We start from the raw sequence: 18813 nt of genomic DNA on the forward strand, positions 1-18813 counted from the left end.
CCTGCTGGTTTGTGTCAGCCGTTTGATCTGCGATCTCGGCTGCATAGTGCATAAAGTAGAGATACATCCCTGTAAGATTTGCACGCCTCCGGGAGCTCCCCCGCGTCTCTGCCTGTTACAGGCAGCCACGTCTTCTGTGGGACCGACCCTGAGGAAAACGCAGGTACGGGAGGCCCACATAGCAGGCGTACGCGCCTTCCTTGCCCGCGGACGAAATTGACTCCGTCTGGTTCGCCTCGCCTCTTCCGCCGTCGCTGCCGCACCCCCGGCTCCAGTGCCGTCCCCGACGCTCCGGCTCAATCCCGTCCGTCCAACATCCCCTTCGTGGCCGCACAAAAGGCAGACCGGCGGCAGGAGCTCACACACTGAGGTAGCACGCCAAAGCAGCCGCGACTATGGAGGAGATGGCGGATTCGTCGCCAACGGGGAACGCAGCAGCGTCGACGGACCACATCGGAGCAGCCTTCGTGGGTTTCTCCTCTCTCGCTGCCATCGCCGCTCTCCTCTGGTTCCTGGACGGGGCACACCTCCAGAAAAGGCTTCGCCATCGGATCCTGAATTCCTGATCTGGTTTGCCGCGTCCTCGGCAGAGGTGATGGCAGTGTAAGGCTGTAAGCTCCATATCTGTGTAAGCTCCGCCATCTCTGCACTTTCTTCATTTCTTTAGTTCTTACGTGCACTTCCTCAATTCATCTCAACAACTGTATCTTTGATTCTGGACTTTACATGTTTCGATGTTTGGTTGCCTCATATTATCAGATGAATTGTTCCCAATCCTGAAATAGAAGGCCTGATGCAATATTTCGTCTTTGCACTTTCCTTTCCTTGGCCATTTCCCCCAATTTAATTGACTGCTTCTCCAGTGCTGCTTCAGCTACTTGGCTTCAGATGAGCATGTAATTTATTTTTCTTCTTTGAGCACCAAAATACCAGCAGATGTTCTTCTTAACTACCATGTCTTTTTTCGAATATCATGACCTGATAGTTCGTACAGTTCGTGAAATATTGTGCCTATAGCTTGGCTTCAAATGGCTGCTGTCAGTGGTTGCTGACCGAAAGCCGTAAAATTTCTTTTCTTTTTTTTTTTTGCTTCAAATGATCGATTCCAGTATTTTTCCCCATATTTAAGTTTGACAAACCTATAACCGCACCTGCTACACATGAGCTAAAGAACTACCACGTTTATGTTCAATGCAAATTGAAGTTGTCCATTGACCGTGATGTCTACTGCTCTCTTACTATGGTGTTTATATTGGTCAGAGATGTCCAATTAGACGAGCATGCATGGACTCCTAGGGGTGTTTGATACGAGAGGGTCACATCGGATGTTCGGACGCTAATTAGGAGTATTAAACATGAGCTAATTATAAAACTAACTGCAGAATCCCTATACTAATTCGCGAGACAAATCTATTAAGCCTAATTAATCCATCATTAGCAAATAGTTACTGTAGCACTAAATTATCAAATCATGGACTAATTAGACTTAATAGATTCGTCTCGCGAATTAGACTCCATCTGTGCAATTAGTTTTGTAATTAGATTATATTTAATACTCCTAATTAGTATCAAACATCCGATGTGATAGGTATTAAAGTTTAGGAGGTGTTACCCAAATACCCCTTAGTATACGGGCGCGGGCGTAGCGCACCTGCCATCCTAGTACTACTATTACGTCATCGCGCGGCTTGTTTGGTCTAGGATGCGTCACTGCCCTGGGTAGGATTTCAGTTGACTTACGTACGCGCGGACCAAGTCTAACCCTGCCCGGAAGCATACTTTGGATGGACCATAGCAATTACACTATTTGTACGACAGTCTTTGCTCTGACGAGTGATGACCAGTTTGCTATCGCTCCGACAAATGGACTGTCCTACACGTGCAGGTAATGATGTAATACAGCTAAGGCTACAGGGGTGTTTGGATAGCAGGTGCTAAACCTGTCACATCGGATGTTTCACCCCAAGCCCTTGTTTACTTCACCCCCAACTCCCAACTTTAGCACTATGCAAAAAGAAGATTCCCCATCACATCAAACTTGCGGTACATGCATGGAGTACTAAATGTAGATGAAATTAAAAACTAAGGAGGTGTTTGGATACGAGGTGCTAAACTTTAGCAGTGTCATATCGGATGTTCGGATGCTAATTAGGAGGACTAAACATGAGCTAATTATAAAACTAATTGCATAACCCCTATGCTATTTCGCGACACGAATCTATTAAGCCTAATTAATCCATCATTAGCAAATGGTTACTGTAGCACTACATTGTCAAATCATGGACTAATTAGGCTTAACAGATTCGTCTCGTGAATTAGACTCCATCTGTGCACTTAGTTTTGTAATTAGTGTATGTTTAATACTCCTAATTAGCATCCAAACATCCGATGTGATATGTGCTAAACTTTAGCATGGGGTATCCAAACACCCCCTAATTGCACAGTTTTGTTAGACTTTGCGAGACGAATCTTTTAAGCCTAATTAGTCAATATTTGGACAATAATTTACAAATACAAACGAAACGCTACAGTGTGCTACAGTGCCGGCATATTAATTTTGGCACTTCCAATTTTGCCAACTAAACAAGGCCTAAATTGATTACGTTTCTTATGGAAATCTGTTCATAAAAACGTCATCAGTTGCAGGATAACGATTTATGTGCCTGTTGTGTCCAGGAATGCGAGACAATCTCCCCCTTGCTACTGGATTGCTCTTTCAGAAAAGAAGTTTGGTTCATCCTGCTTCGCAGGGTTGGATGGAACACCGGAAGGGAGGGGTATATAGGAAAGGTTTGCGTCTAATATTTCTACGTGGTCAGCAACTACATAAACTGCAGTAGTACTAAACGTCAGGGCCGCTCTGTTTTGTGAAACACTGAAATCAAAGCGAATAGAAATCGTACTTTCACCTTTTCACAAAAGGAAAAAAAGCAAGCATGCTTTCACTACCGACTCCAAGCCCCGGAAACACGTCTTTGGATGGACGAAACTACCAAAGATCCAAAGCATAGTAATTTATCTGACGGTCTCTGCTCTCACGACCAGTTTGCTGTTGGCTCCAGCAAAGATCCTTGAGGAGCAAAACCATCGCGCGCGCAAAGCTAATTCTACAAGCGCGCGCCGACCGGCTTCGTGGCGCGCGATACTCCCCGCGCCCATGTGCAGCTGGCCCACGCGGAACAGTGGGGCTGCGCGCCCCCGCACGTTTTTTTTTCTTTTTTTTCAATTATTTTTTCTATAATTTGTACTGTAAATTATGTGTATAATTTTTTAAACAATATTATCTCAAAAATCGTGACAAATGTCATGTGTATAACTTATGTATATCATTAAAGTTGTATTATGGAATTATCACCTAAATTGTTGTTAGGAAAAAAGTTACACATATAAGTTGTGTGTATAGGTTACAACTTTATAAGAAACAAAATTCGAAGTACCTGGAAGTTATGCATTTCAAAGTTATACGAGTTCTGCACGCTATTGAAGTGCTAAAAATTATCTCATAAGAAGTTATATTATAAAGTTATGCAACGAAGTTATATGTATAAGTTATAATATTCTAAAAATGGTAAACTTTTTAAAAAAGAAAATCGCGGGACGGGAGTGGCTCGTCGGGGATCGAGCGCCGGCAGCCCCTCCTCACACGCGCGCTGTGATTAGCGTTGCCCTTCTGGACGTGCAAGACACCCCCGACCCATCCAAAAAAAAGGGTCGCCTGGCTGCTGGAGCTACCAAATGCTAACGAACTTCTCCATTCGGCGATGCAAACCCGGTTGGGGGGCTGCGTTTAGTATCCTGCACTTGTTCCACGCTGCAAAAACAGGGAACGTACTGTTCTCTGATCTACGAAATGCTGTGGAGCACGGCAGGCCACCGGGCCGCCTGATGAATCTCGTTCATGAGAAAAGCACGGATTTGGTGCAAAAGCAGGCGAAAGAAAGGCTGCAAACCATCCTTGTCGACTGATGAAAACAGGAACCAGAATTTCCAGTTCTATACCTACCCAGGAACTAATTTTCCAGGCGAACTCAAGGAATTTCAGACAAGGTCAGGTCCAACTTTCGCCATTAGCTCGAGGCGAGCAGCATGATTAGGAGCAGAGGGGCACGTACACTACGGAGACGGGCACAAGGAGGCTAGCTAACAGATGGAAATTACTATGCATCCCGGAAATCTCGAATGCGCGTGGTGTGGTGATTGCAAAAAAAGTCCAAAAAAATTAACCATGTCAAGTCCAAAAAAAGTCCACTCATCTAATTAACCAAGTGCGCCACTGAACATTCTGCCACTTGCCTGCCAAAGCCAGTTCTAAGCTCCTGGTCTGTGGAGTGTGGACTGGTATGTTCTACACTGAAACAAGGGTAATACGGTTGTGGAGCACGGCAGACCGCCTGAATCGTTCGCGAAAAAGCACGGATTTGGTGAAAGAGTATATCAAAGCAAATACGGCTATAACCGTCCTTGTCATTTGATTAGAACGGGAACCAGAGCTTCTATTTTCTACCTACCCAGGCACTAATTTCCCAGGCAGACCCAACTAATTTCAGACCAGGCCAGGCCATAACTTTCACCATTAGCACGAGGCAATCAGCGGGACACAACGAGACGCGAATTAACGAGGGTCACAAGAAACTGCCGAATGTGCAATCGAAGGATCAGGTCTCAAAGACTTACTTGATGCATGCGCAGGCGCAGGCGCGGTGCTGGCACCGCTGCAGTCCGTCCCGTCCGGGTAGCCCACCTTCCCGTCGGAGCACAAGCAACCCAGGAATGTCTTGTTCTGCCTGTAGGCGCACTTCCCGCCGGACTCCTCGCACTGGGGACAGGGACCCGTCTCTATCGGGCTCCAGCCCAACTCGAATCCCTGCTTCAGCACGTACCCGTATGCGCCACTTGTGAAGTTGGTCCAGGTTCTTGCCACCTCCAGAACCTCATTCTTTACTAGCACGGAGACAACCTTATGGCAGTCTGCAGCCAGGTCGTGCTCTTGGGCTTTGTCATGATCATCAGGTGTCAATACAAACGCAACTCCGCCGCCAGGAACCGGACTCTCGAAATTGCAGTCGATTTGGTATTTGTGCAATCCAGCCGGCATGCGGGGCCCGCCTGAGTAGCAGCCGAAGTAGAAGGTGAGGTCGTCGTTGGAGCTGGTGTTATGCAGCCACATCCCGTCGAAGGTGACGCCGTGGCGGACTGCAGGGCAGCTGCCGCCGACGAGCACGTCTCTGTCCACCAGAGTAACCTTGTAGTTGTCGCTGTCGTAGGAGATGTCCTGAACGGTGTAGGTTTCGCCGCTGAGACGGATGACCGGGCTCGCGCTCGGCCCCTCGCCCAGGCAGGAGATCTCCAGATCGGTGTAGCCGCAAGAGTAGTTTCCGTTGTAATCGGAGGTTGCTTTGGTTGCATTGGCAAGATAGAACGGGTAGCGGATTTCGACGCTGCCGCACCAGAATGACTCCAAGCACATGGAGCTGTCGTATGTGGTCGGAAGAGGGCTGCCATGGGAAGTGGGGACATGGACGGCAAGGAAGACGAAGAGGAGGAAGGGGAGGCGTGGTAGGTGAGCAGCCATGGCGGCTAGAAGGCGAGGCTGGCTCATGCTCATCTAGCTGTTTGTTAGCTCCAATTGGGCACGCGTGACGCGTCTGGTTTCTTGCGATGGCCTGAGGCCGCCGCCGGTCGGTTATAGCACCCGTGGACTTGACCTGGTTGGGGTCTTTAGGAGAAGGTTGGTTGGTGGTGGTGGGGCACGCGATGGCGCGGATTGAGACCGGGAGACGCTCGGAGACCGAAGCAGCGTGGACTCTGCGTCAAGCTGGATCGTGCAAAGCCGTTTGATCGGTGATCGTCACCTGCTTGCTAACGTCACTACTAGGCTTTGGTTGGTCCAGACAAAGATGCGTTCCTCCACTGGGTACGATTTCAGTTGACTTCCACACGGACCATACCTCACAACAATATACTAGTATAAGCAAACACTTCACTCTGGGTGCATTTTTAATGTCTTTTCTAGAAGAACATTTGTTAATTGGAGCTCCAAATGGGGTGCCTTATTAGGATTACATGACTGGTTCCATCTGAGCAAATCATAATTAATATGCTGGTGTTTACCCACTGGTCGGTGGCTGTGTTTCTTCAGAGATGGTTATCCAGATTCTCATGATACCTACTTGAATGATAGTAAACTGTTCTGTGTTAGAGGTCATTGCTCTGGTTGTTAACGCTTCAAATCGTGACCACACAAAACGCGTCTGAGTCCGGACGGTGAAGGCGCCTTCAGCCTTACTGGCACACTTTATATCGCAAGACTTAGTCAGTTTGAAAAGGCAGAAAAGATTGTTTGCGCGCTAAGTTTCCGCATCAGATCGAATGATTTAATGTAGTCTTCTTGACTCGTGATGCCACCATGACTTGTAAAAATGACAGTGATTGTGCGGTAGGTGTTCGCACACTTCTATTGTTTGTCTACTCCACCAGTTAGCGTATCCCTACTCTTTCCAACAAACTACATTGTGAGCCTTTGGAGTTGGAACCACTGCTAGGTTGATAGTATCAAGTTCTCCACCTGGCCACGGAGACTTGTCGTTTGACGCAAGCACATTCGACCAAACCTTCAAAATTTGAGCTATGAATATTGCTCTAATATCTAGAAGGCAAACATGATCCTGATAGTTATATTTTTTTAATCTTTCATAGTACTTCAATTGTTTCATATATATTTCAAAATATATCATAGGAGAATTATTGGTGGTCGGTGTGTTTTTAGAGACCATATTGCTTTCTAAAATAACAATTGGATGTGATTAATTAAGGCCTGAGAGGTTGGGCCAAGTTGGGTCGAGCTTAGGGACAATTACCCAACTATATTTTTACATATATGGGCTCAGAAAAGCCTGGTTTTTGTTTCAAGCCTATATTGGGCACCAATCTGTCTGTCCCCGCCGCATCAGCTAGTGGCCTTGACGGGCCGAAATCAAGCTGGGCCACAACAACCAAATGTTCCCGATTGTAAGCAATCATGTGGCACACCATTGATCTAAAAAAAAATGTGGCACACCCATTAATGATTAGAAATTGTTTCACACTTAGTACCTTCATTATCAAATATATGATATTTAGGATAAGTAAATTAGTTTATTTTTAAACTAAATAGCTTGTCCCATATACTTATGGATGGAGGGAGTCCCTCCGCCCCCAAATACTTATGGATGGAGGTACTCCCTCCACCCCAAAGTACTATTCATTTTGACTTTTTTAGATTTATAGATTTTGCTATGCACCTAGATATATGCTATGTCTAGATACGTAGCAATAGTCATGTACTTAGAAAAACTAAAATGAATAGTAATTTGGGACGGAGGGAGTATATTGCTAGGAGATACGTGCTTTATATTTATGTGGATTTTGCTTCTCTGTCTTTGATTGGTTTCAACTTTCAAAAGCCGTAATTGGTGTCATACCCAGTAACACCAATTGCTGAGTACAAATTGTACAAGTGGACGAGCACAGTGTAACAGTACCCATACTTTCGTTTCGCTATCCAATCAATCACAACCGGAGAAATTAGGCCTTCTGTGAACTGCTGTATTAATTGGAGGTTCACAAAAGCTACTTTGCTGACAGTGGGTCGCAACCTAACCACTAGTACGACACTGATGTGTACCCCATACTAGTAGTTTGTTGATCTGGTCAAAGTTCCAAGCACACAAGTAGTTATGAAATTTATTTACTTGTCCTTTAACCTAATAGACATAAATATTATAAGTTTGTTAATAAATACGTGACCAAAATTATTTGTCTTTGCTCTATTTATTTATTTTCTAACATAATATATTTATACATTATTTGTAATTTTTTATTTGCTTTATGATACTTATATGTATTTCCATCTCCATTCATATTTTTCTCCTTCATCCGACCCCGTGTTTGTTTAGCATGTGTATAGTTGAAATCTTAGTTTTAACTAGGTGGGCTCTTGTTACAACTGCGACTTTCCAGATTTTAGCTTTCCAATTTCAACCCCACATGTTGCAACATGTAAGAAATTTTTTTCTTCCATGTTAGGTTGAGAACCTAGGGAGTAATGTGGATTCGAAGTCTTAGACTGCTCATAGTTATAGCGACTGCATAAACAATCGTTTCAACCTATACCATAGTGGGCAAAAATATCAAATTTATTCGATAAAAAACCCATGAGATCTGTCATAATGTTTCTATTCTAATATAATAATTTTATCCAAATTATAGTAACTTTGTTCTAGTATGTTCTTATATATTAGTAATAATAGAAGTGGGTACTTTATAGGTATATTTCTAGGGAGTACTTTGGCCTATTCTTTTCATGATGGCAGAAATAGATAATTTAGATAAATGGATTATTTTAACAATGACGAGTGCAAATGATTTAAATGCATATATCTTGCTTTTCTGAAGTACATATATATTTTAAAGCAATTTATATGGGGATCTGGTGTGATTTAATAAATTTATTTATAATAGAAAATGTGGGTAATATAGATGTCAATTTAGGGTAATTTCATGTTATTTTTCATAATAGCACAATTAGATAATTTAGAAGAAAATTAGGTCCAATGGCTATTGTCCGACAATTGTTTAAGTCTACAAAATCAATGCTAGAATATTCCAATTTTTTGTAAATTTTTAAGATTTATCTTTTTTAGTTCATCTAACATGGATGCTGCATTTAGTACTCCCTCTGTGCCTAGATATAAGGCGCACTAGTTTGTTTTGTTAGGATAAGGGTTTTAATCAACAATCACGAGTAAGCAACATTTTTGTGACACGATAATAGTGTTACTATTTTCGCATTCAAAAGTGCCAATTTATAGTTATAATTCTGTATTATATAATTTTTATTAATAATTGCTGGTCAAAACCCGGCTTGTATTTTGGGACGGATGGAGTCATAAGAGTGTAAGACTGTCAAAAAAGACAGCTGGTTCTTTTTTTTTGGGGGGAGCAGGAGAGAGCTGGTTCTGAGCCTCTGTTTCTCAACAAGTCTCTTTCAATCAACATGTCAGTGGCGACCGGTGAAGGTGACATTCCGTATGAACGGAACAACCTTTCAAGACACAATACCGGTCCAACCAATGTGGGCTCATCCCTCGATCTGCCGAATTTAATTTTTTGAAGTCTAGCCTTGTAGAAGTCTAGAAGATCACGGGAGACGTACGACGGAGTTACGAGGTCCCGCAACTCGAGTCCACTGAACTGGCCTCTGAAGTCTCAGTACCACCAAGGACCAAACCAAACTTATGGCCAGTTTGGTATTGTGATCTACTGATCCATTCAACACCGCCACACGGGATCGAAGGACCAATGGGGCAATGAGCATCGACAGATAAGGCTACTCTCGCCAGTTTCGTCATCTGCCATGACATGAAACCAACCTTGCGAGCCTTCCAAGTTTTCCAACTGAATGGCGCTACGATTGACGCGCTCTTTAGTGCTCCGGTCCCGTCAGTCGTTTTCCTGAATGGCGACAACTGAAGGCGGAGCAGCACCTGGCTTCGTCTTGCCCGTGCCCAGTCCTATGCCCTACTGTAACTTGACTATCTTCTTGCTTGCTGTATACTGTGCCGTCCAGTTCTTCACTTGCTGTGCTGTCGTTGTGGTAGACCACTAGACAACAATTGATCACCGCTTCTGGTTTTCACGGTACCGGCCGTTGGGTGGCATCCAACGTAACTTTCAATGGAGGTCCTGTCCAGGCAACAACTGAGCGCGGGTATCTGCTGAACAAGCCAGCTGCTAATTCTAGTGGTCGACTAAACCATGGAGAATTTGGGCCTCCAGGTTAATTTTCGTCAGCTAATCTTTCCTATATTCGGTCCATTGGGGCATTGGGCGCAGCATTGAACAAGCAAACAAAAAGCGCATGCACAACCTCGTCCACATCCGGAGACTCGAAGCAAAGCATAGAATCAAATAAAAGTAACGCGGGGGGAGGAGGAGCCGAGGAGTAAGTATACTTACTGCAGCGTGCCGCCGCCGGGCCGTTGTCGCAGAAACAGGTGAAGTTCATCCCGCCGTGCGTGTCGTTGCGCTGGTAGCCGCACCATCCGCCGGAGCGCTCGCATCCGTCGCACTGCTGGGAGTGCGCGTTGTACATCAACTCGAACCCAGCCTTCACCACTTCACCAAAGGATCCGTTCGTCAACGGCAAGATTTTCTCCTTGTGCAAGCCCAGCACCGGCGCAACCACCACCTCCTCGCACTCGTACTCGTACGCCTCAGTACCCGTGATCCCACCATCGGGCAACACGTACGACTTCTTGCCGTCCTGTTGCTGGCACCCTCTCAATTCCACGGCAGGGAGCCAGGAAATGCTCTTCTTGCAGTTGTACAAGAAGGTGACGTTGGAGTCAGATTGCGTGAGCTGAAGCCAGGAGTTCGTGTAGTCGATGGTGAGGTTCACATGGAGGCGTAAGCAGCCGCCTGTGTTTGCATACTTGCTGATGTCGTCGTCGGAGACGGCGACGGTGTGCGCCAGGTAGTCGATGCCGACGACTCTGTACCGGTGGGACTTGACGGGGAGGATCAGCGTGGCGTTGTCCTCGCAGAAAAGGTCGAGTCCGGGGTAGCCGCAGTCGGACTCGGAGGAGTTGAGCGAGAACGGGTAGTGGACGACCTGGCCGGCGCAGGTGACGACCTCGCTGCAAGCAGGAGGGAGGGCGTCGGCTATGGCGAGGAGGAGCAGGATGGGGAGGAGGAGGAGGAGGGGAAGCAGGGGAGCCATCGCTCGTGGTGTGAAACGGGAGAGGAGGGAGAGACCCGGAGGGTTGTGCATTTGTGCTGGTTACTCGGCGAGGTGGTGCGTGCGTGAGAGTCAAGTGAGGGAGTTAGGGTGACAGCGACCGGTTCTTCGATTCGATGTGGAAATTTCTCGCCACGACGGGACCGGGAGAGACAGCCCGCTAACGATTGCGCCTTGGCGCGGCACGTCGTCCTTGCATCTCCCGTTATTCATGGGGTGGCGACCGAGTTTCAGCAGGCAACATTTTACCGCCGAGTATACTAGCCACTGTGCTGCAACATTTTACAGGACAGCTAGATGAACACGTGTTTGCTTAGTATGTTTTCGGGTTGGTGTTTATGGACTCTACTAAACGAGCCTAATCGATTTTTCCTTGAGTAGCGACACATGATGGGCCTTTTTTTTTCTTTCATGAAAAAGTAGCACACCGGAGCCGATAATGGGCCAGGCTGACTAAGCCAGAATTTGGTTGGGCCAAGCCAAGAAATTAGGTCTTATAGCACCTTTAATTCGTTTGTGCTCCCTCATTGAGATTAGCAGTCCACCTATATACGCGGAGGTTGAGTGGCGGTGTCGAAAACAGCACGTAAAAGGAAAATCGTTTCACTTTGAAAGGAAAGACTCTTAACAATCTGTTCTACCTTGCCAACCGCAACCGCAGCAACTGCCGATTACACCGGTTATTACTACTACTACGGTTCACCAACCAACTGGGAGCCTGCAAAGAGCCAGATGAGATGAGCCCGCCTCGTCTTCTCGCCACCATGGCTGCTCACCTACCGCGTCTCCCCGTCCTCCTCTTCGTCTTCCTCGCCGTCCATGTCCCCGCCTCCCATGGCGATCCTGCTCCGCCCCTGACCACCTACGACGATTCCATGTGCCCGGAATCGTCCAGGTGCGGAGACGTATCTATAAAATATCCCTTCTACCTCTCCAACACAATCAGATACATCGCCGACTACCGTTACAACACACCCTACGCCTGCGGCTACACCGATCTGGAGATCTCCTGCCAGGGCAACGGGCTGACCGGGACGCCGGTCATCCGCCTCGACAGCGAAAGCTACACCGTTCTCAACATCTCCTACGACAACAAAACCGTTATTCTTGCGGACAGCGACGTGCTCCGCCCTGGAAAGTGCCCCGTGGTCGGTCAGCCACGACGTCAGCTTCGACGAGGTGTGGCTACGCTACAGCACCAGCTCCAAAGACAACCTCACCTTCTTCTTCGGCTGCGATCCCGCGCCGGCTGGACTCGACATGTACCGAATCGACTGCAACGGGTTGAAGAGTCCGTTCGACGATGGAGCTTCCTTCGTGTTGACACCTGACCATGGTAAAGCCCAAGAGCACAATTTAGCTGCGTACTGCAAGAACTTATCGGTGCCAGTAAGGAGCGAGGTTCTGAAGTCAAGTAACAAGACCAGCTTCACAAGCGGCGGATACGGTGACGTGCTTAGGCAGGGGTTCGAGCTGGCCTGGCTTCCGACGGATGAGTGCCACCCGTGCGAGCAGTCCGGCGGGAAGTGCTCCTACAACCAGTACAGGCAATTCCTGGGCTGCTTGTGCTCATCCAACATCAAGGTGGGCCACCCGAGGTGTACACCAAGACCAAGTATGTCCTTCAATTCGATTTGACTCCCTTCGTTTTTGCAATTACTAAACGCATTCGAGGTTTCCGGTTGCATCAGTAATTTTCGACCTTGTTTAGTCCCTAATCTTGGAGTGGCAAAATTGACATTTTACCATAAATGCACAAATGTAACATTTCGTTTGTATTTATGAATTATTATCAAAATATTGACTAATTAGACTCAAAAGATTCGTCTCATAAAGTACAACAAAACTGTGCAATTAGTTTTTAATTTCGTCTACATTTAATACCTCATGCATGTACCGCAAGTTTGATGTGATGAAAAATCTTCTTTTTGCATAGTGCCAAAGTTGAGAATTTGGAGGGAAGTAAACAACCTTCATCTCGTAGCTAGCCTCCTTTTGCCCAGTCTGCGCTGCTCGACCTAATAATGGTGAAAGGACTGAAAGCTTGACCTGACCTAGTCTGGATTTCGTTTGGCGTGCTTGGAAAATTAGCGCTTGGGGTAGGTTACATAAACTGGAAATTCAGGTTCCTGTTTCCATCAGTCCACAACAGCAAGGTTGCTTTACAGCCTTTCGCCTTCTCTGCTTTTGCACCAAATCCGTGCTTTGTCATAAACGAGACGAAATTCCTGTGATGCCTTGTGCTACGGCGAGAAGGTGGGCAACCCGGACTGCAAAAATAGAGGTTCCAGTATAGCGTACACATCAAATAAGCCCTTGAACCGACAAAAAAATTATTCCGTCTAAAATGCAAGTATGCTCCATCTGCACAGCCGAGCATTACTCTCGTTTGATGATTGATTGATTGATACCCGGACGTCCGATCTCACGCCTGTGTTTCTATTGAGCTTGCTTCACACTAAGTTATATGAGCTATTGAGCTTTAGGAAGAGATCTGTAAATTTTGGCTATTGGTCTCTGTCAAAGCCCCTTAAAAATACCATTATTTGGCCAAACATACATCATTTCGACAAGCAAATGCATGCCTCAGCAGTGAGCATCTACTGAATCGGCCATTGCAATCTTAGACCCTGCCAATACCACAAAGCTCCTTTTTAGGGAATTTGTTAATTGATGAACATATAACTGTTTTGAACTTAAGTAAAATTCGCCCACCTGTTCTCTTAGGTATCTATAATTGCGTTTTTTTTCTGGATCCTTGAATTAGCAAGATATTTGGAAATGGCAAAGTTTCTGGTGAAATTATATGGAATGTCTGTCACAACTCACATGCAACTCTTTTTGCGTACATCAATCAACCGACTTGGATCATATGAGTCCTAAGAGGAAAAACACAGAGCTGATGACTATAGGTGACTAGCGTGCATTCATGGTAGTGACTGACAACAACCTACCAATGGATTCCGTACTATCTATGTTACTATGTACATGTTCATTATTAGTTGTCAATTTCCAAATCTTTCAAAAGGCTTGAAACTACAGCCCATTTTCCTTGTGTTGTTGATCTAACACGGTTCCTCTTGTATCGGTCACCTGCTTTAGTATGGTAGAATATTCTTAGCTCTGTAAGACGACTATATATGCCATTTCTGTACACTTATGTGCTTCTTTGCTTATGTAATTGCAGGGCTTGATAATAAGAAAATTATAATCGATAAGCAACCTCTATCTTGGGTTCACTTTCAGTGTTTTTCCTTTGTTTATTCCTATACTAATCTGTTGCTAAGCCTGCTTTACATGTGCCTATATATCTGCACCCATCTACATTTTGTCTAAAAGAGCAGAACAAAGACATATGGCTAATTATTGGCATGCCGTGTTTCGAAATCCATAATTCTCAAAAATATATTATTTTGGAATCCACTTCCCAGTGTCAAAATGGCGAAGAGTTTTATCCCTTCCTTCGGAAAATAAACTTTCGAGTTTCCCTACTGACTGGCAATATATGCATTATGCTTTGCAAAATGGATTTTTAGAATGCTTCGCAAAATGACAGAAATTGGAGAAGAATTTTTATCCTTCCTCTGGGAAATAAACCTATGTGTTTCCCTACTTGTTGGAGGGAAATATTAACGATCTCCCCTAGCCCATGGAATCAACAAAACGTAAAGGTCCAGGCCCACCTAAGGTGGCAAGATTGCCGTCGGCCTAATATGGGAGGGAGAGGCCACGTTCCGCCTCGCCCGACCCGGAGCCCCGGGGTCGGACGTTCCCGACCCCTTGAAGACTAAACTCCGCCTCGCCCGACCCAGAGGACCGAGGTCGGGAGCGCCCGACCCCCGCCGCAAAACTCCGCCTCGCCCGACCCTGGGCGCGGGGGTCGGACTCGCTCGGGTCCACAAGATAAATATCCGCCTCGGGCGCGGACTGGAGGATCAGGGTGCCGATCTCGTGGGTCCCCCTATCGACCTCGCCATAAATGTGTCGCGGCCCTGTCATGCAGAAAGGGAGTGGCGCCCCCAACGTAACCTATCACGAATACCCATGCGCGGCCGTGCGGTGCGAGCTGCAGTGGCCACGGCTCCCTCTGATTTGCCGCAGGGTACTCATGGCCCGCGCCGAACGGCACAGGAGGGCGCTCCGCTCGTTCTCGCGCCCCGCGCTCCCGTTGACAGGGATGCGACATCTGCATCTCACGGGTAATCAGCAGGGTAACAGAATCGGCCATTCTCCCCGGCGAGCACGGATGCCAAGGCTGAGGATCATCATCGTGCTCGGCAGCAACGGCGACCGGAGAGATCATCGACGGGATCTGGAAGAAACCGCCCTCCCTCGACGGACGCGCTGACAGGGACCGGAGGCCGGAGCGAGAACGGCGGCCCTAGGACCCTCTCCTTATGTCATATTTTACTTAGCTTATCCCTTTCTACTTCTCCTCATGCCTGCCTCATCTGTAACCCTGAGTTCCATCCTTGCGCTATAAAAGGAGGACCGGGGGTCCTGAGACGGGGGACACTCTCTCTCTCTGAAGCAAGCAGAACACACTCGCACCCACTTAGAGTACCATTGCACTCTCAAGAGACCTGGGATCAGCTCCCTCTCTCGCCCTCCTGTAACCCCTACTACAGAACCCCGCGTGGGTAACATGAGCAGCCTCAATACTGGACGTAGGGCGTTCCTTTGCCCGAACCAGTCTAACCCCGTGTCTCCCACGCCACCATCCGAAGCCTTACGCGCATAAAAGAAATTTACTAGTCTAAGTCTTGATCCGCAAATCCTGACAATGACACTACTGACTTTGCAAAATGAATTTCTTGAGCACTTCACAAAATGGATTCACTTCTGATGTCTTGTTGTGATGCAGAAATTGTGGCAAGCACATCATGCCTTCTATTTCTGAGTCTACTTATTCTCGCGTTCTTCTTGACCTGCAAATATGGTTCGCTACCCTTTAAATCAAAGAACAAACCAAGGATTGAATCCTTTTACACAAAAGAATGGGAACCTACAGCCTTAAAGATACAGTTATGCAGATGTGAAAAGAATGATAAAGTTTTTTGCTGTTAAGCTAGGCCAAGGTGGATTTGGTGCTGTATACAAAGGTAACCTCTCTAATGGCGGCCAGGTAGCAGTAAAGATGCTAAAGGACGTCAAGGGTGATGGGGAGGAATTTATGAATGAGGTGGCTAGCATTAGCAGAGCTTCCCATGTCAATGTTGTTACCCTTCTAAGATTTTGTTTGGAAGGATCCAAAAGGGCTCTCATTTACGAGTACATGCCTAATGGTTCACTGGAAAGGTATGTCTTCATCAGCAATTTAAACAGTGAAAATACATTAAGCAGGGAGAAATTATTTGACATAGCAATTGGCATTGCTAGAGGACTTGAATATCTCCACCGAGGATGCATCGTGTATTTTGATATCAAACCCCAAATATTCTATTAGACCACGATTTTCACCCTAAGATTTCTGATTTTGGATTGGCCAAGCTATGCCTGAATAAAGGAGAGCGTTATCTCCATTGGTGGTGAAAGAGGAACAATTGGATGCATTGCCCCTGAGGTGTACTCAAGGCAATTTGGAATAGTAAGTAGAAGGTCTGATGTCTACAGTTATGGTACGATGGTGCTTGAGATGGTTGGGGCAAGAGACAAGAATATCAATGCAGATAGTGAATCTAGTAGCCAGTGATGACTATTGTATGAGTGCTTCTGAGATAAATGGCGGGACCAGAGAGCTTGTGAGAAAGATGACAGTGGTAGGTTTGCGGTGTATACAAGTGATCCCAACTGATCGTCCAACAATGACTAGAGTCGTGGAGATGCTGGAAGGCAGCACAAGTAATCTTGAACTGCCACCCAAAGTGCTCTTGGGTTGATATGCATCAATATGTTCCCAACAAAAATGTTACTCACTGAAACTAATTTGCTCAAGTGCAATTATTTGTTGTACTTTTTTTTAAAAAAAAGCAAGAATCAAATGTTACTTTTGCTATGTAAACCGAGATGGAACTATGAATTGCTGACCAAGGGTGGTCATATAGCATCGCATGATGATATTATTTGATCAGACTAGCTACAAGTATGGTTTCACTTCTTTGCACTAGTACTGATTTTATTAGGCAAATGCGTTACAGATTCAGTAGTGGGTGAGTTTACATCCCCACGAAATACATTAGCACAAAATATGTTTTCATCCCGATTCAAATCAGAACTGCAATGCTCAATTGCTGAAAATACTTGAACTGGTTATTGGAGATTAGGTTTTGAGAGCTAGATGTTACCAAAAGTAAGAGTGGCCAAAATAGGACCAACGCGGCCACTGCTCAGGTTTCAGGTGTTTGCCATGACGGTTTCAGATGTTTGCCATGGACCGCAGCGGGTGCCGCCTGCGTCGATGTTTACCTCCACGACCTCCGCCTGAGTGCCCGTCTCGATGCCAGGGTAGCTCCCAACAGATGGCTATGCTCGCTGTCCAAATCCACCGGATCGCACAGGCCAGAGCGTGCACGAGAGGCGGCGGTGACCGGAAATGTCCTTGTCAAGATTTGCGGATCGAGACTTAGACTAGTAAATTTCTTTTATGCGCGTAAGGCTTCGGATGGTGGCGTGGGAGACACGAGGTTAGACTGGTTCGGGCAAAAGGAGGCCCTACGTCCAGTATCGAGGCTGCTCGTGTTACCCACGCGGGGTTCTGTAGTAGGGGTTACAAACAGGCGAGAGAGGGAGCCGGTCCCAGGTCTCTTGGGTGTGCGCTGATGCTCGTGAGGTGAGTGTGTGGGTTCTGTTGGCTTGAGAGTCCTCCTGGTCTCGGGGCCCCTGGTTCTCCTTTTATAGCGCAAGGAGGGCTCAGGGTTACAGGTGAGCCGGGTGTGTGGAGAAGTAAAAGAGATAAGCTAAGTAAAGTAAAATACAAGGAGAAGAACCAAGTCCCCGGATTGCCGCCTCCTGCTCCGGCCTTCGGCTTCTGTCAGTGCGACCACCGGAGGAGGGCGGCTGTTGTCAGGTCTTGTCGCCAATCCTCCGTGCGACCGTTGCCGCCGAGCATGATGATGATGCTCGGCCGCAATAATCGGGCACGTTGGGGGAGACGGCTGACCCCTATAGTCCTGCTTACCTCCCGTGGAACACGGACGTCGCGTCCCTATCGCCGGATAGGCCGAGCGCGAGAACGGGCGGCGCTCCCTCCTGTGCCGGGCGACGCATGCAATGAGTGCCCTATGGCGAATCAGGGGGAGCCGCGGCCACTGTAGCCTGCGCGGTCGTGGCTACAGTGTTCCGTCCGGGTACTTGTGGCAGGTCACGTCGAGGGGCGCGGGCGCCTTTCTGCGCGCTAGAACCGCGGCGCATTTATGGCAAGATCGGTGGGGGGCCCACGGGATCCGCGCCCTCTTCTGCCGGTCTGCGCCCGAGGCGGACCCTATTCCTGTGGGCCCGGGTGAGTCCGACCCCCGCGCCCAGGGTCGGGCGAGGCGGAGTTTCTGTGGTGGGGGTCGGGCACTCCTGACCCCGGTCCCCTGGGTCAGGCGAGGCGGAGTTTAATCTTCTAGGGGTCGGGAGCGTCCGACCTCGGGACTCCCGGTCGGGCGAGGCAGAGTTTAGTCTTCAAGGGGTCGAGAGCGTCCGACCCCGGGACTCTGGGTCGGGCGAGGCGGAACGTGGCCTCTCCCTTTCATATTGGGCTGACGGCAATTTTGCCTCCGCAGGTGGGCCTGGGCCTTCATGACTGTTGCCTTAAGCGGCATTAGGAGGTCGTTAATATTTCCCCCAAACAGTAGCCCCCGAGCCTGTGGTGGAGCAAAGATGCTCCTCCAGAGGCTTTTTTCGTCGCTCGTCGGGGATCTCTACTCGCCCTGCAAGCTGCGGTTGATCAGGGATAGGGAGTGTTGTTGGTCCGGCTTGGCCAGGGAGTTTGATCAGGAGAGGTGTCCTATGGATGACTTGGCGCGGGAGGACTCCTCATTGCTCCGTAGGGCGCTCCCGCCTCGAGTCCTCAAATCGCGACCACACGCGTGGTCATGGGTTGCGACGCTAGC

At 47.5% G+C, this 18813-nt stretch overlaps 1 protein-coding gene and 1 non-coding gene across 3 annotated transcripts in view; one reads left to right on the forward strand and one right to left on the reverse strand.

The window, feature by feature from the left end:
- Positions 1-10789, reverse strand: part of LOC101770445 (LEAF RUST 10 DISEASE-RESISTANCE LOCUS RECEPTOR-LIKE PROTEIN KINASE-like 1.2) — a 20984-nt gene extending 10195 nt beyond the window's left edge. The window contains exon 1 of one of the 2 annotated variants that reach the window (XM_012846282.3): positions 9997-10789. In XM_012846282.3, coding sequence (XP_012701736.1) covers positions 9997-10759 — 763 coding nt within the window. In that variant the 5' untranslated portion in view covers positions 10760-10789. Of the gene's footprint in view, positions 1-4674; positions 5924-9996 lie in introns of those variants that run through there. The other variant, XM_012846280.3, reaches the window with a different exon arrangement.
- A 752-nt stretch (positions 10790-11541) lies between these two features.
- On the forward strand, positions 11542-16656 carry LOC106804352. Its single transcript, XR_002677743.1, has 3 exons — positions 11542-12396; positions 14879-14976; positions 15642-16656. It is a non-coding gene; the product is annotated as an LEAF RUST 10 DISEASE-RESISTANCE LOCUS RECEPTOR-LIKE PROTEIN KINASE-like 2.8 (transcript).
- Positions 16657-18813: the final 2157 nt, after the last annotated feature.

This window comes from Setaria italica, chromosome V (genome assembly GCF_000263155.2).
Source record: "Setaria italica strain Yugu1 chromosome V, Setaria_italica_v2.0, whole genome shotgun sequence".
NCBI lineage: Eukaryota > Viridiplantae > Streptophyta > Magnoliopsida > Poales > Poaceae > Setaria > Setaria italica.